At 41.2% G+C, this 27052-nt stretch overlaps 1 protein-coding gene across 1 annotated transcript in view; it reads right to left on the bottom strand.

The window, feature by feature from the left end:
* Positions 1-3326: 3326 nt before the first annotated feature.
* Positions 3327-27052, bottom strand: part of ZNF407 (zinc finger protein 407) — a 918238-nt gene continuing 894512 nt past the window's right edge. The window contains 1 exon segment of the mRNA XM_030211702.1: positions 3327-5784. Within this exon segment, the coding sequence (XP_030067562.1) occupies positions 4421-5784 (1364 nt within the window). The 3' untranslated portion in view covers positions 3327-4420.

Raw genomic sequence — 27052 nt, 5'->3', positions numbered from 1 at the left:
AAAAAAGACAGGGCAGACTCCATACGCGGGCCGACCTCAGTGAGGGAACCCTCTCCATCGGCGGGCTGCTCAACCGCCTGCTGCAACCAGGAAAGGCAGGCCGGGCTGTATAGGAACTGCAAATAGCTGCACATAAGGAAAGGCCCGAGATTTCAAAGGACCGCTTCAGCGCAGATTCCAGCCGCAGGTCCTGCATATCTTTCAAAGCGACCCCTCCCTCCACCGGGAGAGTAGTCTTTTTAGTCACAGCCGTGACTAGCGCAACCACTTTAGGCATCCCAAAGAGGGCCAACTGACTTTCACTCAGAGGGTAAAGGTGACACATAGTCCTGGCCAACTTCAACCACTGAGCTAAAATGAGCTCTTGGATGGAAGCATGCATGGGAAAAGCCCGAGAAGGCTTCTTAGTACTAGCCATCCTAGGATTAATAGAAGAGGCAGCACCCTCGTCAGGATCTTCAATACAAAGGGCCTGCAAGGCATCAGAAATGAGAGCTGGCAGCTCGTCGTGGTGGAAAATCCGAACCGCTTTAGGGTCATCCAACTCCTATGGCAAACAGCCACCCTCGTCTGGATCATCAGTCCGTGAGGGCCTGCCAGACCCCTCAGACTCCCAGAAACTAGACCACGGGGGAGAATAGGGTGAAGAGACCCTCAGATGGGGTATTCACTCGTCTACACTTAGCGTCAGCCAAAAGCTCGGGGGAAGAAATAAAGTCTCTAGCAGACGCTGGGCTATCAAGAACTGGAGGCAACCCAGTCCGCAAGGAATTGTCAGGAGCCTCAGGCAATGCTCTTTTTAACATAAAAACCTTGTGCATCAGCAGCACAAATTCAGGGAAGAAAAACTCACCCTGTACATCCGCCCCCACATTGGGGGAAGCGGAGGCAATAGCTCCTCTAGAAACCTCTAAACGAGGTGCCCCCCTGAACTCAGACCCCTCCGCAACCGCGAGGGTCGAGTCAAGTGGCGCCTCCAAGATGGTGCCCGCTGCCAACTCCGTTGGGCGGGAAGAATCACCGCCCACCATGCTCGTGCCAGCATTAGCATCTAGGTAGCATATGCTGCAAAGCCCCGCTAATGGCCTGCATTTCCCACAGTGGGAGCAGCGCTTAACCCCTTTAGCAGCCATCAAAAACAGAAAACAAAATGGCGCCTTCGCACCAAAACTTACCCCACACCGAGCGCTGTCAGAGGGAACCTCCTCGGAGGAGCTGGGCACCACTCTCATCTTAGGAGACCGAGTCAAACGAGCTTCGGTCAAGCTGCACCGAACCAGGAGCTCTGGAGAAAGCCTCAGAAATCGCCACGCTGAGAAAACCAGCCTCTCTCTCTCTTTTTTTTTTTTTTTACTGTGAGGAAAGTTAGAGGCAGGCAGCCACAGAGGAACTCCGGGAGGAGGGGGAATGGGGTAAGGTTGGGACAGGGAAAACCAAGTATGCCTTTAAAGTGGGCACCACCAGCCACAACACCCCCCGCTCTACTAGCAAAACACAGGAGCCACCCCAGGCAGAAATCCAGGAGCTGGGAGATAGAGATATACTGAAGGCAGAGGGGGGCTGGGCATCCAGGAACACTATGAGGCATATTTTCAAAGCATTTAGCCTTCCAAAGTTCCATAGAAACCTATGGAACTTTGGAAGGCTAAGTGCTTTGAAAATATGCCTCCATGTGCTTTCAGTATTCTCTATCGCCACCTGCTGGTATGCGGACACAACCCATCAGTTAATGGATTCATCTGCTGTTGATGACAAGGAAATAGATGATGTCACAAATGGACAGGGCACATACGACCCAGCAGCACTCACAAGGACACATCCCACCAGAACTTACCAAACACAAGTCCCCCCATACATTCACTGCACATATGTGGCACAGCCTAACCGTATATGTAGCCCTATGTGATGAGGGAGGGCAAGGGCCTACGGGGCACCACTCAGATATCAGGTGTCTGCTTGGTCCATTAGCCAGTACTATGCCCAAACATCCTTCAAAATAAACAAGTAATGAGAAAGGCATCACTGTTTCAGTGCCAAACAGGAGTGACAGAGGAGGGTGACAAAGTGGGAGTGGGAAAAGGGTCAACACTTGCAGAAGAAACATGCAATGAGTAGCAAAAACCTGCCGGGGGGGGGGGGGGGGGGGGGGGGAGGGGAAGCTGTAAGTGCCCTTGAGATTAAGGGAAAGTTAGTTGAAGGGGGAACCCATATGGTCACAGTGACAACAGACATTCTATGTACGGCATGGCTGCAACTCCTTCCTCCTCCCCCCTCCAGGCAATGCCCTGTGCCGAACATAAATCTTGTGGCAGTTACTGTAAAAAAACAAAAACAAAAAAACCTTCCTTCAGTAGAGATTAAAGGGATGACCAGTTACTTCAACAGAAGAGGCAAGAGCTGCAGTCAGAGGAAAACAATCACTGATACATCCATACATGTGTAGTAAAAATATGCATTTGTAACAAACTTTTTTTTATTATAGTTCAAACTTATTTCTCATACTACACAAGTATATCAGGTTTCTAGGTGCACAAAACCTACAAGGTTTTTCATCATTGCCCCCTTAATATATCAGGGGTTACAGTTCCATAAAATGCCACTGTTATATTCACAAGTAACTTGTGTTAGTATATTAATTTTAATGCTAATTAGTGTACAAACCCCATGATGAGCCAATCAGATAAGCTGCTTTAGTGCATGGGTAATGTGATCTGAGAGACTCCATAATCCTTTGTGGATCAGGGCTTCAGAAATTATACAGCACATGTATGACGTATCATTTCAAATATTGTATTTACTAAGAGAAAACAGAAACATGCAAAGAGAGGAAATGATTCTTGTGGATTTTGTTTCAGAGTAAAAGCCATCCCCCACCTTGTATAGAGAAACACACACATCTAGAAGTTTTCTTCTGATAATATTTTAATTTGTTCCAGAAATGAAAGGACAAATTTGTATGTTGTAATTTTCAAAAACAAAAACAGCTATATCCAGAAACGGTGCTTGCTTACCCTAAAAAAAAAAAAAAACCATCTGAAGCTATACCCTAAAAAAAAAAACATCTGAAGCTATGAAAAAAATGTTTAATAAATCCAGTTTATTTTGACTGCTCCAAGTGCAATCTCAAAATAATATTTTTGAAAGAAAAAGCAAAATTCAAAAAGTTAACTGTAAATTGCAAGAAAAACAAAATCTAAGCATTTAATAAGTTTTTTCCCCGAGGTATACATTTTCAGTCTATATATATATATATGATAAATTCAATTAAAGATACTGGAGGCATTTTCTTTCAAAACTGATGTAGTTGTGGTTTTGCTGTTTTTTTTCTGTATGAAATTAAATTAATTTATCACAACCTTTTTATGTTGTAGGTTTTAATGGATTTGCCTACACAGAGTATTAGACAAAGCAATAAACCAACAACACAACCACATCCCATTCATATTTCTCAGGTACCAAAAAGAGAAGCAAAATAACAGGAATAGCCAATAACTATAGTAAAAACCTGTTATTTAACATTTGATATTTAAAACTATAGTTGCTATCAGATATTAAGGGGTGCTAGTAGCATTAACTTTAGTAAATGGCCCCCTACAAGTAGAGCTATTTCCATTTGGGGTGATTAGTTGAATATTTATTCTTACTTTAGCATTTGTATAGCATGTAAATTATAAAATTCCTCTTAGCACTATTATACAGACAACACTCAGAATTATGATTATAGTATGAACTCAATACAGCAGGTAGCTCTAGAAACCAAACTAGAGATAGATTCCTTTTTTGGATTATCTTTTTTTTTTTTCTTCAAAAAGTAGATTTTCCAGGAAAAGCAGTATAAAAGTCCTATTCCATACACGTTTGACATATAAATGCTAGGCCCGTCTGCAACAGCAATCTGTGACATTTGCTCATTTTTTTCCCCATATTGCAGAGTGGGCATGAGTTCCTGTTGTGTGTACAAGATGGACATGCTCAGCTGCTGAAAAGGGGGATTTTCAAGACTAGGAAACCATTTTTTCTTTTAAATTAATATAAATTTAGGGCGACAGCAATACCCAGCCAGATGCTAAGGCTGAGCATAGAAAGGGCATGAAGCTGTATACTAGCAAAATAATTTAAAATAAAAATTCAAATCACATCAGACATTTCTTCATAGTTTTATTTCTTTTCTATCCAAGTGAATACTTTCTTTTACTAGTCATACTTAGATCAGTCTGTTTTATCCATATGTCTTAAGCTGTTGATGGTGCCTTTTTAAACACTTTTTAAAGTAAATTAGTTTTCATAAAGGTACAGAAACCTAGAGTTCAGATGGCATGACAACAGTATTTTAACAATTTTCTGAGACAATTCAAAGGGGTATTGGTGTCCTAAGTGAATCTATAAATCTTCCTTGATTTATGATACAGATGATAATGTTTCATGTTTCTTGTAGTTCATTACCATCCTTTAGGTTCTGAATTACTTCTGCTTGTGAATCACCCTCTGTATAGACAACCATAGTCGTCAGCTGGTCTCCGGCTGCATCAGTGGCCGTAACTCTTGCATCTGGAATATTACTAGATTGCCAAATTTCTCCAGAGGCATCTGCTTCTATTACAGTGTGTGAATACATGCCACTTTGATCTTGTATAGCCTCTTGCGGTAACTGTGTCACAATATAATGTGTAGTACCTTCAGAGAAGCTGCTACTGGAATTATGAACCATGGCTTGTGCTATTTCTTCTGTTACAATTATCTGTGAAATTTCTCCTTCAGATTCAACTAAATTCATGTGTTCACCCTGGAGTCGAAGTTCATGTCCTCCAGTATCTTGCATTATTATACGGGAACCTTCGCTTGCCACCATATGCACAGTACCCTCTTCATTTACAATTACCTGAGTAACACCTTCTTTCATCAGCTGGTTAGCTGCAGTTGTATCACAAACAGCAAACTGAAGTACTCCTTGGACCATTTTCTTGAAGGCCACTTGAGTTGATTCCTGAGATGCAATGATAGCAGATGGATGCATGACTTGTGTTACTACTTCCATTGACTGTATATCATCTTGATTTTGTTGTTCTTCATGGAACACTGGTACTTCAGTTTCAGTAGATACAGTAGGAGTTTTCTGAATGCACATTCTCACTGAGTCTTCCTGACTAGAACTGACCCTATTCTGGAGTTCATTCTTGTTTTGTACTTCACCCAGCTCTGTTATAGCACATAACAGTGCATCCAGTGCTGAGGAGGAGTCAGGAGGATGTATCATAGTCTGTGATCCTTCTAAAATCTCCCGTGTCATCATCTGTTGCACCACAGTACCACTGGAGTCAACTGTCTCAATTGCAACTGATTCAGTTACATCAGTGTCTTCTACTGGTCCTTCAACTACTACAACTTGGGTAACTCCATCTGCTAACTGCTCAGTAAGTATTTGTCTAGGAACAATACTGTTTACGTGGGGAGTGTCTGGACTTGTGGCTATGACTTGACCATCTTCTGTAATATGGACAACCCTTGCCACTTGACCTGCCATTGCTAATGTCTGGAGAGTAGCTGCTGCAGTTTCTTCCACAGAAGCATCAACTGCAAAATCACCATCATAGTCTTCGGAAAACCCCTCAAAAATGATTACTTGTTGCACTTGCTCAGTTGGCTGTAGCTTTCTACTGTTTTGTATAGTGTTTTCCTTAACTGGAGATGGCTCTGGTGATGGTGCAGCAGTAAATGGAGCTGTAGTTTCCACAAAGGTTGCTCCTTGCCCCTTCAGTCGACATTCATAAGACTTGGACACAATACCTGAAAAAAAAATGACCCTGTTACTGTTTGCTCTTTCAATTTTTTTATTCAGTTATAGAGTATATATTTCAGGTTAGCCAATTTAGATACATATGAAGTTCAAATGTGTTGTATATAATGGAGGCAATTCTGTACCCTCTTTTAGGCATCCCAACGCAATGTGGGGAGCCCTATTCTATAATGGCATCTGGGTACACTGATTCCATTTAGAATACTAACATAAACCTGGAGTGCCAAAATTTAGGTACAATCACTAATGCCAGGTAAATGCTAAGTGTAAATGGGTGTGTCAAAATGTGCCATGCAATGCATGTAACTTATAGTATTCTATATGTTATATGCATAAGTTGGAGAGACACCCATGCTTCATCCATGTGTATGCCCCATTGCAGTAGGGGTGGACCAAGAAATCTTCACAGCCAGAGGTCAATAAAAGCAACTTTGTTCAGCACCACACAAATGTTTGACCCAACACGGGGCTGCATTTTGACAGAACCACCATCTGCTTCAGGGGTGTGACACTTACAGTTGAAAATTGCAAAATACAGGTGCAGAATAATACAACTGGTAATCAATAAACTGCTAAAGTACAGTGAAAATAAGTTGGATGCCGATATGCCTGCCAAAAAAACAAGGGTCCACCCCTACTTCTTGGACTACATGTAGGGGTTTTTACCTTTGGGTTTGTTTCGGTGCCCCATTGCAGTTACATACAGTGGTGGAAATAAGTATTTGATCCCTTGCTGATTTTGTAAGTTTGCCCACTGACAAAGACATGAGCAGCCCATAATTGAAGGGTAGGTTATTGGTAACAGTGAGAGATAGCACATCACAAATTAAATCCGGAAAATCACATTGTGGAAAGTATATGAATTTATTTGCATTCTGCAGAAGGAAATAAGTATTTGATCCCCCACCAACCAGTAAGAGATCTGGCCCCTACAGACCAGGTAGATGCTCCAAATCAACTCGTTACCTGCATGACAGACAGCTGTCGGCAATGGTCACCTGTATGAAAGACACCTGTCCACAGACTCAGTGAATCAGTCAGACTCTAACTTCTACAAAATGGCCAAGAGCAAGGAGCTGTCTAAGGATGTCAGGGACAAGATCATACACCTGCACAAGGCTGGAATGGGCTACAAAACCATCAGTAAGACGCTGGGCGAGAAGGAGACAACTGTTGGTGCCATAGTAAGAAAATGGAAGAAGTACAAAATGACTGTCAATCGACAAAGATCTGGGGCTCCACGCAAAATCTCACCTCGTGGGGTATCCTTGATCATGAGGAAGGTTAGAAATCAGCCTACAACTACAAGGGGGGAACTTGTCAATGATCTCAAGGCAGCTGGGACCACTGTCACCACGAAAACCATTGGTAACACATTACGACATAACGGATTGCAATCCTGCAGTGCCCGCAAGGTCCCCCTGCTCCGGAAGGCACATATGACGGCCCGTCTGAAGTTTGCCAGTGAACACCTGGATGATGCCGAGAGTGATTGGGAGAAGGTGCTGTGGTCAGATGAGACAAAAATTGAGCTCTTTGGCATGAACTCAACTCGCCGTGTTTGGAGGAAGAGAAATGCTGCCTATGACCCAAAGAACACCGTCCCCACTGTCAAGCATGGAGGTGGAAATGTTATGTTTTGGGGGTGTTTCTCTGCTAAGGGCACAGGACTACTTCACCGCATCAATGGGAGAATGGATGGGGCCATGTACCGTACAATTCTGAGTGACAACCTCCTTCCCTCCACCAGGGCCTTAAAAATGGGTCGTGGCTGGGTCTTCCAGCACGACAATGACCCAAAACATACAGCCAAGGCAACAAAGGAGTGGCTCAGGAAGAAGCACATTAGGGTCATGGAGTGGCCTAGCCAGTCACCAGACCTTAATCCCATTGAAAACTTATGGAGGGAGCTGAAGCTGCGAGTTGCCAAGCGACAGCCCAGAACTCTTAATGATTTAGAGATGATCTGCAAAGAGGAGTGGACCAAAATTCCTCCTGACATGTGTGCAAACCTCATCATCAACTACAGAAGACGTCTGACCGCTGTGCTTGCCAACAAGGGTTTTGCCACCAAGTATTAGGTCTTGTTTGCCAGAGGGATTAAATACTTATTTCCCTCTGCAGAATGCAAATAAATTCATATACTTTCCACAATGTGATTTTCCGGATTTAATTTGTGGTGTGCTATCTCTCACTGTTACCAATAACCTACCCTTCAATTATGGGCTGCTCATGTCTTTGTCAGTGGGCAAACTTACAAAATCAGCAAGGGATCAAATACTTATTTCCACCACTGTATTACAGAATAGCACACAATATGTTAGAATCGATATATGGCGCCAAAAAAAGCACTATTCTATAAACCATGTTTAAAGTTAGGTTTGGTTTATAAACTAGTGCTTACACCTAGGGGGGTCGCATGTAAATTTAGGTACCACCAGTTGCACCAAAGAAAATGTGAAACAAATGCCTGCACCTAAATTTACACGTGGAGCCCCTATATTCTATAATTATGTGCGTAACTCAAAACCACGCTTTTGATGCACCCTGAAATGCCCATGACCCTCCCGTTTTCATGTCCCCCTTTTTTGGGCCACGTGTGAAATTTAGGCGCAGGTTCCATGCCTAAATTTATGCACCTAAGTTCTAATTAAATATAATCAGTGCCACTATTTGACTCTTTATGTAATTAGATTGCACATGCATATTTGGCCCAAATTTGCAGGCACAATTTTTGTAGAATTCAGGGGAATGCATATATGCCCATAAATGCCAATTATCTTGGCACTTATGCATACATTGCATGTGTAACTGCACACGCACAGTTATAAAATTGCCCTTAATACCTTTTTATTGCACTAACTTGGTACATTTAAGGTTTACATTCAAGACTTAGGCTTCCTTCAACTGGTCAATACAGAATGAGCACAGGATGATATTGTCCAAATACACAAGTAAATTGTAGCCTGGATTACAAAAAGACTTAAAATAAGGATACAACCATTATTGTGCCTAGTTCTTCCTACCAACACAAATCCTAGCTGGGAGGGCAATTGCCCAAGCAGAAAAATGTACCTCTTTGCTGGATTGTAACAATGGTGTTAAAGCTTGATTATAAAGGTTATGCTCCTTGCTATAAGTATAATTATTGATAATAGAAGCTCAGGTAGCAGAATGTGTAAAGAGGCCATTGAGGCTATATTTCTTTCTTTTTTTTTAAACAAACAGTGGAAATGCAGAATGATATAGCCTGCCTGCATAAGTCTAATTTTATTGTGTTAATGTCCTGGCTACTTGATCTTAACAATCACCTAAGTTTCTGAACCAAGCCAAGATATGCAGTTGAAGATCCCAACATTTCAAGTGTAGTATAAATTTAGACTGAGACAGTGGGCTTTCTTGGAACTGAGACAGTGGGCTTTCTTGGTGGCAGGACAAGAGTTTTAGAATAGTCTACCTGAGGATATAAAGATGGAATTGAATTATTTCACATATAGGAAGGGGTTAAAAGCTAGGCTCCTTTCAGAAGTGTTTGGCTGAGTCAAACTTGGGGTGATATGCTGGTGGAATGGGATAAGAGGTGAGGGAAAAAATGAAGTGCTATTGAAGGAAGACTGAGGATAGGGAAAAATGGGCAGTGTGTAAGGTAGGAAGGTATGGTTTCTGTCTGGGTATTTGGGATATGTTTGGGGGGGAGAGTTGAAAAGACAGTTTTAAATGTTTTAACTGATTATAATACTTTTATGTGATTGTTGAAAATGGCACTGGTCAGTCAGGTTGCTGGAATACAGTATAGAAATAAAAAATGAAATAAAAATGACGATTCCAGTTAGGGCTCCTTGCTTTTCAACCTAAGTCATTTCAAGTAGAGTATTCTATATTGAAGAACTAACAGTAAACATGGAGTCATGAGGCAAAATACATTTGCTGATTTCTAATGATAGTGGCTCACACCCTCCACCCATACTTTTCAAGTCATTAAACCATAGGATAAGTTCACACCTTCATTCTAGGATTCTGTTTCACTATCCATTGTTTACTCCCCTATCACATAATATTTCCTTCCTAGAAAAAGCCACCGTTGAAGATAAATTCAGCTTCTAAGGTGTTCTCATTTCTTTCATTGGTTTCTTTGGGTGTTATGAGAAGTGTGTAACCCTATGTCATGGAACGCCTAGCCACCCGTCTGGGGTTACCTCACAGCCACTTAGAGAGTCTATCTCCAGCACAGCTCAGGTCCGCCTGTACCTGCTGCTCGTGTTCTACACTAGCACCCTCTTCCCACTGCCTTGGTCACAACCGCCTCTGGGCGAGTCTCCCGCTCTCAAATTATCTCTAGTGATTTCTAGGTTACTGAAGCCACACTCCCAGTGGTCCCACAGTTCCCAGAAAGCACTCACAGACCCAACACACAAACCAACAGGATTCTTTATCAGTCCAGACATGCAGAAAGAAGAAACAAATTTGTTTATTCTCAGAACAGTGGACAAAAAATGTGCAAACAGCCAACAGTAACAAGTAAATGAAAAATGGATTAATTAGAAAGCTAACTAAATATTTGCATACTGATGAAAGGAATTGAAAGTGTTTTTGTAAATCCTGGTTTTCATACATCATCATAATCCACTATATCCAAACCGCCAAGCTAGACTTAAGAACACTAAAGTTTCTAACAGTTAAGTATGCAATTTTTAACTCTACTTGATTGCAAGCTGAGAAACAAACAAAATAATCATTGCACAGGATTTTTAATTCCTATCTCCCTTGAATGATGATGTTTAGGAGGTGGTTGCTTTAAGAAAATGCAGGGGAGAGAGAACAAATAACTTCAAGTGTTAAACACTTTCTAAGTTGTACCATATAACTAATCTGGCACACGCTATTGTTGAATTACACTGAAGATGTCACAAAATTATCACTGTCCTGAGCCAGAGGTTTGATGTGGCAATGCCTAGAGAGAGACAGAGACAAAGCATGTGAGAAGAGGTATACAGGATACTCAAGGAGAAAAAAAATAAAACAGTATCATACCTTTTCTTAATGCACTGAAAGTCATCTGTAAAAACTGTCTCATCAACTTTTTGCTTTGTTGATGTGAGCTAATCTACAGCACAATAGTCATGTTTGAAAGCTATCAAAATATAAGAAAACGAGTATCAGGAATGCAAAAGAATAATTATACAAATTAAATTTCCTGTCTTCTTGGCAATTACAAGTCCTTATTATATTCAGGGGTTGAACATCGTTTTGTTTGGTAAGACAATTAAATGCATCCTAGGTGGTTCTAGGACACACTTTTACTCTTTACTGCAAGGTCTCTTGGAGAGTAAAGACTTGGAGATAGATATTCTCTGAGCACCTTTCAGCAGTGGTAATTAAATAATACTAAACTGCCTGCTCTATTTGAATTCAGAGGTGAGTTAAGCCATTTCCTACCACTGACGTAAACGACATGGGTAAATACTGCTGTCACTAAAGGGTAAAATGAAGCTTAGCTACAGCAACATCTAAACCTCAGGCTCAGCACAACAGCACATATTCCATCACAGTTCATAAATGCGATTGCAGGTCCATCTTTTGATTCGGCAATATAATAACTTCGAGTGCTGTCAGTACTGCTTTGAAAAATGGCTCCTATAAAATATAACAGCCTCAATCAGATCATAAAAGATTCACCCACTGAAAAATCTTCCATTTCAACTATAATGAATTAATGTTGAGCTATGTAGAAGTTCAAGTGTTATTTAAACTCATGTGAATCTATACTGTAACTTTAAAGTTTAACCAAACTATTACGGAAAAAAATATTGAGAACGTCAACTTTAAGAAATCTTCTTGGTAAATATAAAATGGAAAGTTTACAAGCTTTTTTTTTTAATGAACTTCAGTAAGGAGGTGTTTAGAGTAACCTAAGCAATATTCTTTTATTTTCATATTTACAGTATAAGAATCATTATATACTGACCATTGTGATGTTTCTTGTGCCAAATGTATTCTATTTAAAAGAAATTTATCATGCTACTGAATGAAGGAGCAAATTAAAATTTCCTTTAAACCACTGTCTAAGCTACTACCTTGAAGCACAGCAATACGCTTTTAGAAAATCTGAAAGTGAGGATACTTTTGGTCCCCTAACAAAATTTACAAAGATGCAAAACTGAACATGAAAACAGTGATGGGTAGCAGTGAATTGTGATAATCTAGCATCTCATATTCAGAGAGACGGCAAAGGAGTGATTCATATCTGATCAGAGAACTGGTTTCATTCCAAGAAGGTTGTCTTTTCAGCAGAACTGTTATTTATCAACTGTAGTCCTTAGTGATTTTTAAAATCCTTTCTTTTCTGTTGAGTATGTCAAGATTCTTAAGCATGAAGATCACATTTGCATTTTTCTTCCATCTCCTTCCAAAATAACAATCAAAGATGTATTCCAAGTTTGAGTGTCTGGGAAACTAAAAGTAGGAAACTTCTCTGCCAATGTTTTATAAATTGTAAACTGGGGGTGGGGAGCTATTTGGATTTCATATCTAGGTAGTCTATATGCTGTGCGTTCCTTACCGTGATTATTTCTCTTCCTTCCTTCAAGACAGAACTCAACAAATAAATATGCTTTTGTTAAGCTTACATTTAATTAAAATATATAGAATTTGTGCAGTACACTTGAATGAAACAAATAAACCAACCCCCCTCCTCTTTTGAAAGCATACATTGTGAATGAAAAATGTCATTACAGACTAAAAAATTTTGCAGTAAACAGGGCCTACAGAGGGAAGTTTCCCCTGTAATGACATCCATAAAATACACAAATGGCACTTTTAGTACCATCCTGAATATGGCATTTTCTGTGCTCTACACACAATCTAAATGGTTTGATCATAGAGCATAATACTCCATTGGGTTTATAGAACAATCAATGTTCCATAAAATGATGTATTTATCCAATAGTAGGCTCAGCAGTTACTGGTGTATGACATTGTAGGACACGGGCTTTGTACTATTCTGGAGCACACAAGCTGGCTGTAAAACTTATCTAACACTACTTCAACAACTTCATCTCATCTGTGTCAAGTAATTTGTTGAGGTTTAAAAAAATTGTAATAAAAATTCATAGAATTTTCAAGAGAATGAAAGCCGATGACAATGGAGAGGTCACATTGTGTCTCCACTAAAGGGGCCAAGGGTCATTTGCAGTCCTAAAACAGAAAGTAGATTTCATGCATCGTGTAGCAGATAAAGATGACATTAAAGAGACTTGTCTCAGAAAGAAATGCGTAATGTGTTAGGAAAATCTGTGCTACCGTTGCATGTATACTTCTGCTGTTAATCTGGAAATTCCTCTTTTTACCTTCCCATCTTTTTGTGAACATTATCAAAAGTTTTGGAAACTGTCTAGTTAAAGCTTTGTTAGCATTAAAAAATCCTGCAGCAAGAGCTGGAATTGATTTGGATTACTAATAAAAATTATTATTCTTTTGTAAGAAATCTCTCCCCCAGAATTAAATGCACTGTTTAGTGATTACTGCTACCCAATTACAATTGGCCTTTACTTTGTCTCAGGAAAAAAGCATCTTGACCAGACCAAGATTAGAACCTGTCAAATTTTCTACATGACGATAACTCTCAATAAAAGATATAGGAAAAATTCTCAGAAGAATTGTTCTATCTGAAGTTTCAAATTCCTCAGTAAGATAACATTCATGCTTGTTGCATTTGCTTTTCTATATTACTGCACTTATGATATAATTTCCTTAAGCACTGTGGATGCCGTGGTTACATAAAAACAAAGAAAAATGTATGCAAAGCCTATATGGCCTATCCAGTCTGCTCATCCATGTCACCTACTCTCCCTATTACTCCCTTAGAGATCCTATGTACTTGTCCCAAGCTTTCTTGAATTCAGATACTGTTTTCATCTCCACCACTTCCACATGGAGGCTGTTCCACAAATTCACTACCCTTTCTGTGAAGTCATATTTCCTCAGGTTACTTCTGAGTCTATTCCCTTTCACCTTCATCTATGCCCCTTCTTTCCAGAGCTTCCTTTCAATTGAAAGACTCGCCTCCTGTGCATTTATGCCACATAAGTATTTAAATGTCTCTATCTGATCTCCCCTCTCCCACCTTTCTTCCAAAGTATCTATACGTTGTGAACAATCTATAGTGCTGGGACGAAGAAAGGGGAGTGACTGTTCCTTTAAAAGTCAGCGTCCTTACTCATTTTGCCCTGCTAAGCGAGCAGTTCGCCCTCTGATGGCCAAACCACCGGTGAAATCTCTAGTTCAGGGGAAAAACTACTCTCCCCAGAAGCCATTGCAGGGCCAGTTGGACTCCTAGGAGGAGGAGGAGGGGGAAGTGAATGATTGGGAGATGAGTTCTGAGCCAGAGAATGAGATACAGCTGGGGGAAATGAGGGAGAAGGAAGAGATGGAATGCAATAAAGAGGAAGTGGGGGAAGAAGGGGAGGAGGAGTGTATGGAAGTGGCTGGTTTGGCTCAGACTCAAGGAGAAAAGGTAAAAGCTTTTGTGGCCTCTGTACTGCCAAGGTTGTGGATGCTGGGGGAGGCTAAAGTGAGCCAGTGGACAGGAGGCTGGTGGAAACTAACCCGGAAACTGTCTGCTTATAAAAGATAGTGCTGTGGGGTTAGCAGAGTCAGCAACTGTCATGTGGAAAATTGGACCGAACTTTGTTGGAAATAATGACTGTTAATGATAAGCTGAACTATCTATGCTGGAGGAGGGATTGAACTATCTGACAATAATGACTGTTAATAATAAGCTGAACTATTCATGCTGGAGGAACTGATGAAAGTCACAGCTAATACTGTGTTTAAAGAGCTAGAACAATAAAGCCTTGGATTTTTCTAAGAACTTTGAGTGTGTTAAAGTCTCTGGAAGCGGGTGGAGAAAGAAACTCAGGGCTATACTGACCCTGACCAATGGAGGGAGAGACTGAGTGAGAGGAAGCCGGTCCAATCCAGGAGGTGTACAGGAGAGCTCAGCTCATGAGAATCAGCCAAAGCTAAGCAGGGGCTGCCTTGGCCCCATCTGGAAGGGTGACCTGGTTACAACGTGGAGGGGCATAATCGAACGGGGCGCCCAAGTTTTCCTGAGGGTGTCCTCGCAGGACGTCCCCACAAAGGGGTGAGGAAACCCGTATTATCGAAAAAAGATGGGCGTCTATCTTTCGATTCGATAATATGGTCGGGGACGCCCAAATCTCAACATTTAGGTCGACCTTAGAGGTGGTTGACATAAATGTTGAGATGGTCGACCTTAGAGATGGTCGTCCCCGGTTTTTGGCAATAATGGAAACAGAGGACGCCCATCTCAAAAATGGCCAAATCCAAGTCATTTGGTCATGGGAGGAGCCAGCATTCATAGTGCACTGGTCCCCCTGACATGCCAGGACACCAACCGGGCACCCTAGGGGGCACTGAGTGGACTAACTGATGCACTAACTGAACGGAAAAAGCCCTTCCCTTACCGATCCCTTAGCGATTCGGAAAGCAAGAATGGGCATGCATGAAGGAAATCACATGCAAATGAGTTGCTCACTGTTAGCTCATTTGCACATGATTTCCTTCCTAAGGAGGGGAAGCCAGTTCAGAGCAGCCAAGCATTATGCGTGGCTGCTCTGCACATGCCAAAGACGGCTTCATACATGCAGACAAGCTGTGTGTATAATAGCTGTCTACAAGCTTAAATAAATTGCCATCTACAACCTTAGAAAAATACAAGTCCAGGTGAAAACGTCCAAGTGCTCGTCAGGGACGTCTTTTTTTTTTTTTTTTTTTAGAGTATGGGTGAAGGACATCCTTCGCTACGCCTCCGTCCCTGCGACGGCAATTGAGGATGTCCAAAATGTGATGTTTCTGTGAGAAGGCCGTCCATGCTTGGATGTTTCTGTGAGGACGTCCATGCCTGGATGTTTCTGTGAGAAGGACGTCCATGCCTGCTATGCCTCTGACACCCCCATTATTTATTTGGATTTTGAATCACAAGTAGCAGCAGTGGGATTTGAACCGGCCACCTCTGGATTGCAAGATCAGTGCTCTAACCACTAGGCCACTCCTCAACTCCTTTGAAATTTGGCCGTCCCTGTGTGTGTGTGTGTGTGTGTGTGGGGGGGGGGGGCAGTTCAGCACATCCAAAATGTTTGAAAGAAGGACGTCCATGCCTTCGCTATGCCTCTGCTGACACACACATACCTTTCCTCCCAGGGACCTGGCATACTGCTGCGATGGACCTGCGTATGACATTTCAGGCTGGCAAAAAGTTTTTAAAGTTGTTTTTTTTAGGGTGGGAGGGGGTTAGTCACCACTGTGGGAGTAAGGGGAGGTCATCCCCGATTCCCTCCGGTGGTCATCTGATCAGTTCGCGCACCTTTTTGTGGCTTGGCTGTGAAAAAAATAGGACCAAGTCGGCCAAATGCTCATCAGGGACGCCCTTCTTTTTTCCATTATCGACCGAGGATGCCCATCTCTTAAGTGCGCCCTCGTCCCGCCTTCGGGATGCTGCCGACACGCCCCCGGGAACTTTGGTCATCCCCACGACGGAAAGCAGTTGAGGATGCCCAAAATCGGCTTTTGATTATGCCGATTTCAGCAACCCTGAAATAAGGACGCCCATCTTCCGATTTGTGTCGGAAGATGGGCGCCCTTCTCTTTCGAAAATGCCCCTGATAGTGCTTCATCAAGGACCCTCAGAATCGAGCAAACACCTTCACTGTCTTAAGGTTTGTGCTCTGGTCATTTTGAAAAGTTGGTTCCAATCTGTTTAGGAGTAAAGCATGTTCTATAAATGGAAAATATGTTTATTATAAATTTGTGTGGGGGTATAAATGCAGAAAGCATCTATTTTTATGTAGACATTCCCAGAGCCATAGTTTGGATAAGGCATGAGCAGAATTGTAATGTACCTGCCTATTTTATAAAATAGTCCACGGCACTTAAATCTATTCAAAATTGTATAAGCATAATACTAAAAATTCAGAAACCGTGCATATCACTTACATACAAGGTAGATTGCCCATACACAATACATAGTTGTGTGTGGGCAATCTAACTTGTATATAAGTGATATGCATGGTTTCTGAATTTTTATTTTAAAAAAAATAGGCACACACATGCATAGAGTACAGACACAAACAGGTACAAATATGTGCAAATAAATAACTGTACTGCTGGAAGAAGCCACTGCTTGCTCTGGGATTGGTAGCATGGAATGTTGCTACTAATTGGGTTCTTGCCAGGTACTTGTGAACTGGGTTGGCCACTGTTGGAAGCTAGATAGACCCGATATGGCTATTCTTATGTTTTTATAAAGCAGACACTCACAGGTACATGCCGATTATGCACGTCATTATATGACATACATGTAAAGTATATGCCACAATTCCAACTCTATGCTATATTTTACAGGTAGAACAAACATAACCAGGAAAATGTACTAAATGAAATGATTTGTCTTAATGATATAATATGATGAGAGGAGTGCCCTCAGAGTTTTAAATACCCACGTAATAGTCACTCAAGACCACTTACGGGTGGAATATAGCACTTCATTCATTGGGTAGCTCACTCATATGGTGATATCTCTGGCAAAGTGCTATTTTGTGCTTAGTGCAATAATATCCCTTATTAATCAAACAAATGCACTCCAATCAACCGACTTAGCCAGCATAAATAATATATGTCTTCTATTCCCCTCTCATTTCCCCCCTTCCTCACTTTCACTCTCTTGCTTTTTTTCAATCTCTCTTCCATCCATCTTCTCTCCCTCCTTTATCTCTACCTTTTCACTTTTTTCTTTCCGCCTCCTCCTACACTCTCCTATTTCACTTCTCACCTTCCCCTCCCTAGCACCTCACTCTCTCTCTTTTCCTCCCTCCTTCTAGTACTCTCAATCTCTCTCTCTTGCCAGACATTGTTTGAAGTGACACAAAAGCCTGTAAAATAGACACTCAAAGCTTACCATTACCACACCAACATCAATTCCAAGAACTCAAACTGCACCAATTCTACCCTATGAAAACTCAGGACTGTGAAAATTTTAGAACACCAGTACACATCATTTTAAAGAAGAGAACAACACAGACTGCTACAGATTAGTGCTGTCCAATTCAGCTAAAATTTTTTCGATTTAGTACGATTCAATTCTTTCAAAAAAAATTGGTTTTTCAATTCGATTTAACTGGATTGAAATAGTGAGGCCCACATGCAAATATTATATCACAAAGGGTTAAAAAACAAACAAACCAGGCAGCAGCAGCAATTGAAGGATAGTGAAGAAAAATGGGCACACACTACAAGAGTTTATAATTGCTGTTTCTATCAGCTACAATAATTTTAGGGCATTGCTTATCGAACTGAAACAGCTTTAGACTTGTTACATTCATGTTCATCTCATTTCCTCTCCCCTCCCCTCCAAAGTTCTTATCTATAAATTTGTAGAGTGCTACAAGGTTTGTACCAGAGATGCTCTGAACGATGTAGTTGGTGCTTTTAGAGCTTAAGACATAGGTGATACCAGAAAGCAGAGTGACAGATGGGGCGGAAGAGGTCACGGACCGGGGCTAAAGAATCTAGCTCCATTTGAATTGTGTCATTCCAATGACCTGTGAGGTAAAAGCCCAGCACTAATTGCTTAGTGTAGCTTGGAATGAGGCCGGGACTAGGCGGGGTGCACAATACAGTTAGTGCTCCATAGTTAGTGCATGCTAGCTGTGATATGTGCAGTTAACACGGGTTCACTTAATGGCACCTCAATAGGTGGTATTAGACATATCTACACTTATAGCACCTGAAAGTAAAGATCATTAAGGAGCATGCCTGTGTGGAAACTGCAGGGGGAATGCTAGACAGGCTCCTACCATTGTCATGAGTCTTTGCATTTAAGGTGTATTGCTTTTGGCTGCTATCATGTGTTAAATGAAACCTAGAGCTCTGGAGTAGAGGAGAAGCCTAGTGCAGTGGCCTGAGAACCAAGGGAACCAGGTTTGACTCCCAATGCAGCTCCTTGAGACTGTGCAAATCACTCAATCCTCCATTGTTCCAGGTGCAAAATAAATACCTGTATAAAATATATAAACTGCTTTGACTGTATCCACAGAAAGGTAGTATATCAAATCTCCCCGTTCCCTCTTGAGTAAATATGCCCCACGTTTGTTTTCTGATCTAATTGATAGTAAATAAATTATCAGCATACCTCTTCTCCTCTGTAGAATCGACCTCAAGAGATAATATTCTACTGAGTGCTTTCAGCCTTGGGTTTACTCCCTGAGCAACTGCTTCTGAATATTTCTATATTTTGAGAAATGCACAGCAGCGAGCCATTTTTTGCACATCAGGTTTTACAGCAGGCAATAAAATGATAATGAAAATTAATAACTTAGGAAAACTTGTAAAAAAATTCATTCTGCATATGAACTGTTTCAAAATTGTTGCTAGGGTGCTTTTCAAATTAAAACACGTAGCACCATATTCCCATTTTTAAAAATTTTTTTATTTAAGAGGAAACAATTGGAAATAGTTATTTGTCTTCATTGCACTCACGTTTGTATGTGTGCTAGAAAACAAACTACTGTTCAATAACTGCACAGAGGCACCATTAAAATCAAATTTACAGTAAACAGAACCTGCAGCTGGGGTAAAACACTAACTGTTAGTATTTTAATTATCAGCTAAGCTTTCGGAGGTCTAACATCTGCTCAGAGCCAAATGACAGCAGCTGCTTGTATACACTTAGAACAATGCAGATTTTCTTCTATAAAATATTAAGATGCATTGTAGTTGTGTGTTTACCACAACTATGCTCCCATAAAATGGGTCAGCTCCTCAACGCAGGCTGAACTTCTTTCTTGAGGCAAATTCATAAGAGGTCGACCTTTTCAAAAGAATGAGATCCAAAGACAGCAAAAACACTTGAGCTTGTAAATTGAAAATGGTTAGAGAGGGTACCAGAGGTCATGCTCTGCCAAGATGTTGCTAGTAAATGGTGAGAAAACATCAGCAGTTAGTTCTGACTACGCGGCTCCTCGCTATCTTCAAGGACGGCATTTCTGCCACTGCAGACACACACTCCTGGGAGGATATAGACAGCATCAGATTCTAACATTCTGAGCAAAGAGAATTCTGAAAGTGGGAGTTATTTTCTATTTTCCAAATGGTGCTGAAGTGAGTGGGGATTGTTCCTACCCCCAATGTCAAAGGGACCCCTAGGATGAGTTAATATTACAGGGTGGGGGTTGGCCTTGACCTTGATTCCAATAAAGGGGTGGGGCCTCTATGTCATAAATTGGGGCTAAGGTATGGATGTTAGGGGACCCTGGATCAAGAGGAATAGCAATCCTTCTGGGGCAGATGGGGTGGGAGTATCTGTCACTTAGGACCCTGTGGCCTCTAAATTGCTGTACACCGCCTTAGGTGAATCTCTTCATAAAGGTGGTTAATAAATCCTAATAAATATATAAATTTTAATCATCACTATGCTAAAAGACTACTTTTTTCTTCTTCTATATAACCTCAGGAAAGTAACTATACCTCTAAAAGTGTAGTTATTTCTCTTGCAAATACAGGCCTGTGAAGACTTCTCTGCACTTTTATTTTCATTCTCTGGTATCAATGAGTTGCTTTGCATAAATTTGTATCACAGCAGTTCATTAATGCCAAATTAATATAAATGTCCATGCAAACATTTATTAGTGTGACATGACTTCAAAAACATGTAATCCATATGAGAAACTGTGGAAAATATTTGGAAACATATAAAAATCCAAATTCCATTAATTTTTCAGTATTTTTCATGCAAGGTGCACCTTCTGTGAAATTACTTTCTACTTCAGTACATGTGGTCCAATGGATCTTCAAATCTACATGGCTTTCCAGCAAATTTTTGTAATTGCCTGAATAGGCCTCAGAATCGTGATTGTCCCCATGAGGGAAAGACACTCCAGTAGAATTAGGGGATCAGGAAAAAGCCCAAGCAAGCCCTCTGAGACTCAGGAGCATAATAACTATCAATGCAGGCTACTGTTAAGTGTTATTTTACCTCTAATTCATGCTATTTTAGTAAGTCTCATTTTATGCAATGAGACCTAGGGGCCCTTTTACTAAGCCGCATAGGCGCCTATGTGCGCCAAATTGGAGTTACCACCCGGTTACCAAGTGGCCCTTGTGGTAGTTTCAATTTCGGCGCATGTCCACTACATTCCTCTGAAAAATATTTTTTATTTTCGGACATGCGTAATGGACGCACGTCAAGTGGCATTTGACATGCGTAGGTCATTACCGCCCGGATTCTTTACCGCTAGGTGAATGGCTGGCGGTAAGGTCTCAGACCCCGCATGCCCATTTCAGGCAAAAAAAAGGCCTTTTTCACAGACGCGCTGAAAAATGCATTGGCGTGTGCCCAAAACCCGCGCCTACACTACCGCAAGCCATTTTCAGCGTGCCTTTATAAAAGGACCCCCTAGTTACTAATAATCAGGGTTAATAGAAATATAATATGACAATGGTAGCCAAAGTGGATAACTTGTCCCTTATTTCAGTTCTTTTGTGGAAAGACAAAGAACTACCAACTTATACTATGATTCACTCTGAGACCTCAGTATTTTTGATGGAGCTCAAGTTTGCTAAACAGCAACTAGTTCCAATACATGAAAAAGTGGTGAACACAGCTATCAAGGCTATTGATGGTTCACCCTGTTAAAAGTGCATGTAAAAGAGTACATAACAGTAACAGAAAATAAAAAAAATAATTCAAAACTGTGGCTACACATTAATCTCTCCCTGTTTACTAAGCCGCAAACTAATGCCGACACAGCCCATTCATTTTGAATGGGATGTGTCGCACTGACGCGTGGCTTAGTAACCTGGGGGATAAGTGTTTTTGAAATTTTATTTGGAATTGTTGAAGAAGATTCATTGAAGTGGTCTCCCTGACGCAGCGTAGCAAAACAAGATCCATATCGGGGACCTCCGACTTTAAAACTAAATGCAAAAAATTTATATAAGGATTTTGTATTTGGTGATTTTGTGCAACCATGGTTTTGAATTACTATTTTTTAAATTTTTTGTTATTGTTATGTACACTTATTTTATTTTATGTGATGATTATAATGACTTAACTGCTATGTCCATGAAGAACCATAAATTTCTAAATGTCTCAATAGTTATGAGCACAAATTAAAATATTATATGTGATTTGTGGAGTTTTTTTATTTTGGTTTTTTTTTTATACATTAGCTTTGTGAAATGTGCATCTCTGGTGTCTTTGTGTATTGATCAGTACAGCTGGAAATACATTTCTACTTCTACTTCTCCAGTGTTGTACTGCATGTTGTCTGACTTCTTGGGGGTTTCAGTTAAATTTTTGTCTGCATATTTCTATTTCTAGTTTGTGGTTCCTTGTTCATTATTTGGCGAGGGCTCTCTGTATATGTGGCTGAGGTCTAGTGTTCTGTTAGTCTTGCTTTCTGTGTAAGGATCTATAGCACTGCTGTTTGTTCTGATTTCTCAGTAGGAGGTGTACAGCTGTTCTAGGGCTCCAATGTAATGTTAGTAGTATTGCCTTTACATAGGTAGGTTTGATGCTGTATGAGTCCCAGCAATGCTGTTATGGTATGACAGGTTTACTACAGGCTCTGAGCTTTCTGTAGGGTTTTATAGTACTTCATAATGTGCCTGGCAGTTGGCACTGTAGCAAAATTATATAGGGTTGGGACTGGTCATGGACTTGATATACCATCTTTCTGTGGTACAACCAACACGATTACAGCCTCTCTCTAACACCATTGCATATATAAACATGCAGACACTCATGAAGCTATAGCTATTGTTAGGACAAATGAGAAGTTTATGAAGGAATCCATTAGAATCCACCAAGGGTGTAGGGACGGCAGAACAATAACCATTCACACAGGCCTGCAACACAGGCACTGACACACAGATGGAATGTTTCAACACATTCAGTAGAGGCAAAACTCCATAATGGCCATGACCTTAAATCACAGAAACTGACCTATTTTCACACATGGGGGAAATTCTAGAAACAGTGCAAAAAAAAAATCAGTGCTAAGCACTATTCTATAAAGGGTGTTTCCTTTAGCGATTCCCGCGCCTAACTGTAGGTGCCAGACTTATGTCTACTGAAACCTGGTGTAAATGCTACTGCCCAAGTTCGGTGCACTGAGGCAGTCTCCTGCAATGATGCGTGTAAATTTGTGGAATGCCCCCAACATACCTTCTTTTGCGTTATACACTAGTAGAGTTAGACATCATGACTTATAGATGCTCATGAAAATCCTAGGTGGTGCCAATTAACTTCAACAATTGGTTGTCAGCACCCAATAAATGGCAGTTAAGGGCTCGTTAATCAATTAATTTCTGTGCACATCTTAGGCACATGCCCAAATTTGGGCAGGCAAATCTGGGTGCCATATATATAATCTGGGGGATAATTTCTACAAATAAAAAATAAAAAAACACGGCAGTTATTTATTTATTACATTTGTACCCCGCGCTTTACCGCTCATCGCAGACTCAATGCGGCTTACATAGTAACAAGAGAATACAATCTGTAGTATCAGAATCAACAAAGGAGGTGTATGATGGGACAAATGAACAAAGGCTTACCATACATAAGCAGTACTCAACAAGGCCTTACCAAGGAACGCACCAAGGAGCATTCTCTTTAGTCACACTCTTTCATCAAAATCACACAGTTGAAATGTAATGTCTTTGGCACTGGATACTCTGGCACCAACACTGCATCAAATCTGGAGAGCAATGGATTACATCTTGACAAGAGATGGAGCTTACTAATGCTTTACTGACTGCAGTAGGAATCACCTCTCAAGCAATGTGCTCTAGTTGATGATAAATGAATAAAGAGGTTAAGGTCAAACAGGTAAGCACAGAAGTGACAAAAGGATAGACTTGTTTAGCTGCTTTTTACCAGGTTTCAACTTCATTGATGAAGTGACTATTTTTCTGCTCCCCCCCCCCCCCCCCCCCAAAAAAAAAGCGGTTCAGCTGAGTCTGGTCCTATAAGTCCAATAGTGTGGAAAAGAAATGTGCACAAATAAGGACTCAGTTCATGGTCATTTGGTTCATGTAAATACATACATATCAAAAATGTCCTTTAAAGTTAGAACTATTTTCTATGTTGTATATTGCAACTGATGAGAGAAAGATCAGAAAATAATTTGACAGCTTTTGCTTCTTAGGATGAGAATTATGGAAATTTAGGGCCCTGTTTACTAAGCTGCACTAGAGGCATGCTAGCGTTTTTAGCGTGTGCTAATCATGTAGATGCAAATAATATTCCTACAGGCTTCTACACGGTTAGCATAGTGCACCTTAGTAAACAGGACCCCTAGTAAATGATAAAAAGGTGTTCACAAGAAATGTCAACCAAAAGTATTATTAAAAGTGATATGAACGTAAAGACAGATTTAAAAAATTGTGTTATTTTGATGAATTCCTTAACATAACAAATTGGAATAATAATTACAAATTAACCCCCTTGTTTACTAAGCTGCGCTAATGCCGACATAGCCCATTTAGTTTGAATGGGCTGTGTTGGCAATGCCGCGTGGCTTAGTAAATGGGGGGGGGGGAGGGCTAAAGTTTGAATAAGTAACTACAGCCTATCATAAAGCTAATACTTGTATGAATTACACTAACAAGAAAACATGACTATAGTGTACCTATGAAAATAACATGCTGACTGGATTGGCACCTATTGCAAAATGGCATGATTATCGCTAGACTAATCCCAGGGGCATTATATTGCAGCTGGTGCTGGAATGGGCAGGAGCGACTGAAAATCGTTCATGCCAGAAGATCCCCCCTCCCAAACCACCATTGTTCTAAAGGTAGACCTTAGAAGGGGAAAGGGCTACCTTAGGAGTGGAGATGGGGGAGAGAAAGGCTTGGATGTTATGGGGGGGCTTCAGCTGGGGGTGGGAGCAGAAACGGGGAGGACCCTGCTTAGTCAGCCCAAGAGCATCAGGCTGCTGTTTTGCAGCACAATGCTCCAAGGTAGTGAAATAACCTCAGCAAAAAACTGTGGTTATTTTACTAGTATTATTTTGCTCTAATGCAGCTTGCGGTGTATCACTGCAAGTCGTGTTTGGGTATTTGCATCTCATTACTACTTAACCCATGACAACTAATATTGCCACGGTAATTTAAGTCAGGTGGCGTTAGGGCCATTTAAGTTACATTACGGGTCAAATGAAGCGACTTAAAGCCCTAACGTTGCTTAGTGTTATTGGACATATGCAGCACTGTACAATGGAGATTATCATTCAGGTACACTAAATTGCTGTACCAAAAAGCTTATAATCTAAGTGGAACTAAGACAATGGGAGATGTGGAGGGGTATAATCGAAAGGGGTGCCCAAGTTTTCCAGAGGACGTCCTCACAGGACAACCAGGCGAAGGGGCGGAGAAACCCGTATTATCGAAACAAGATGGGCGTCCATCCTTCGTTTCAATAATACGGTCGGGGACGCCCAAATCGTGAAATTTAGGTCAACCTTAGAGATGGTCGCCCCCCAATTTTTGGCAATAATGGAAACCGAGGAAGCCTATCTCAGAAACGACCAAATCCAAGGCATTTGGTCATGGGAGGAGCCAGCATTCATAGTGCACTGGTCCCCCTCACATGTCAAGACACCAACTAGGCACCCTAGGGGGCACTGCAGTGAATTGCTCCCAGGTGCATAGCTCCCTTACGTTGGGTGCTGAGCCCCCCAACCCCCCCAAAACCCACTACCCACAACTGTACAACACTACCATAGCCCTAAGGGGTGAAAGGGGGCACCTACATGTGGGTACAGTGGGTTTCTGGTGGGTTTTGAAGGGCTCACATTTACCACCACAAGTGTAACAGGTAGGAGGGGGAGTGGGCCTGGGTCCGCCTGCCTGAAGTGCACTTCACCCATTAAAACTGCTCCAGGGACCTGCAAACTGCTGTCAAGGAGCTGAGTATGACATTTGAGGCTGGTATAGAGGCTGGCAAAAAATATTTTTAAAGTTTTTCTTTTTTTTAGGGTGGGAGGGGGTTAGTGACCACTGGAAGAGTAAGGGGAGGTCATCCCCGATTCCCTCCGTTGGCCATCTGGTCAGTTCGGGCACCTTTTTGAGGCTTGGTCGTAAGAAAAAATGACCCAAGTAAAGTCGCCCAAGTGCTTGTCAGGGACGCCCTTCTTTTTTCCATTATCGGTCGAGGACGCCCCCATGAACTTTGGTTGTCCCCATGACGGAAAGCTGTTGAGGACACCCAAAATCTTCTTTCGATTATGCCGATTTGGCCAACCCTGGGAAAAGGACGCCCATCTCCCGATTTGTGTCGAAAGATGGGCGCCCTTCTCTTTCGAAAATAAGCCTGAAAGTGATCTGCCCAAGGTTATAAGGATTACCAGTGACAGAAGCAGGATTTGAATTTTGACGTCCCTGATTCTTAGCCAATAGTTCTAACCACTAGGTAACGTCCTCTCCACATGGCAATTGTAATCTTGTTTAAAGTTAGAACTATTTTCTATGTGGTTGTTTACTGTAAACAGCTATAGATTAGCTCAAGCAGATTTACAGCCTGGCAGGATTTCACACAGAAGAACGTCTGATAAACGTGAATGACAATTTAGTAACCATACAAATAAGCCAGGATGAAAATAGCAGCTTTATGAAACAAATATCTCTCTTTTGCACTTGTATATAAAAAAGAATGAAAATAGGGATCAGCAGAATAAAACCAGCATCATAGCTGATGCCTTACAAGAGTCATTCCTATTCTTCCACTTGCTCTCATTTTTGCATAGTTTGCAGATGACATATAATTCAAAATCAAACCAACTGTTCAAATAGTTCAATCAAGATAGATGCAAGAGGCCAGGTTTCTGGCAAAAGTTCCAAAATGTCACCATCAGATTTTATAGGTGAGAAGACCACGGAGCATAGCAGCAGCAGGAACAGCAGTTGGAAAAACTGATACTCACTAAGTGATCTGACTTCTCAGGCATTCATAAAGCAGGCCCATTAACAGCCTGCAAAGAACAAAAGGTAGGGGATGATGAAATAGGACACTTTTTGTCTTATGCTGCTGGCGCAGATGGTTCTGGCAAGCCAGAGGCTCCATTTTCATGAAACGTCAATAACCAGTGCATTGCATCATGTTTGTAGACAAGGGGCCTAGGTGCAGAAGGGCCAGTGCTTGCCAACTGCTTATCTAAATGTCTCAAACTGAGCCAA

The sequence above is a fragment of the Microcaecilia unicolor genome, chromosome 1 (assembly GCF_901765095.1).
Source record: "Microcaecilia unicolor chromosome 1, aMicUni1.1, whole genome shotgun sequence".
NCBI classification, from domain to species: Eukaryota; Metazoa; Chordata; class Amphibia; order Gymnophiona; family Siphonopidae; genus Microcaecilia; species Microcaecilia unicolor.
The sequence above is the reverse complement of the archived record's forward strand: the minus strand, read 5'-3'. Positions and strand labels throughout refer to the sequence as shown.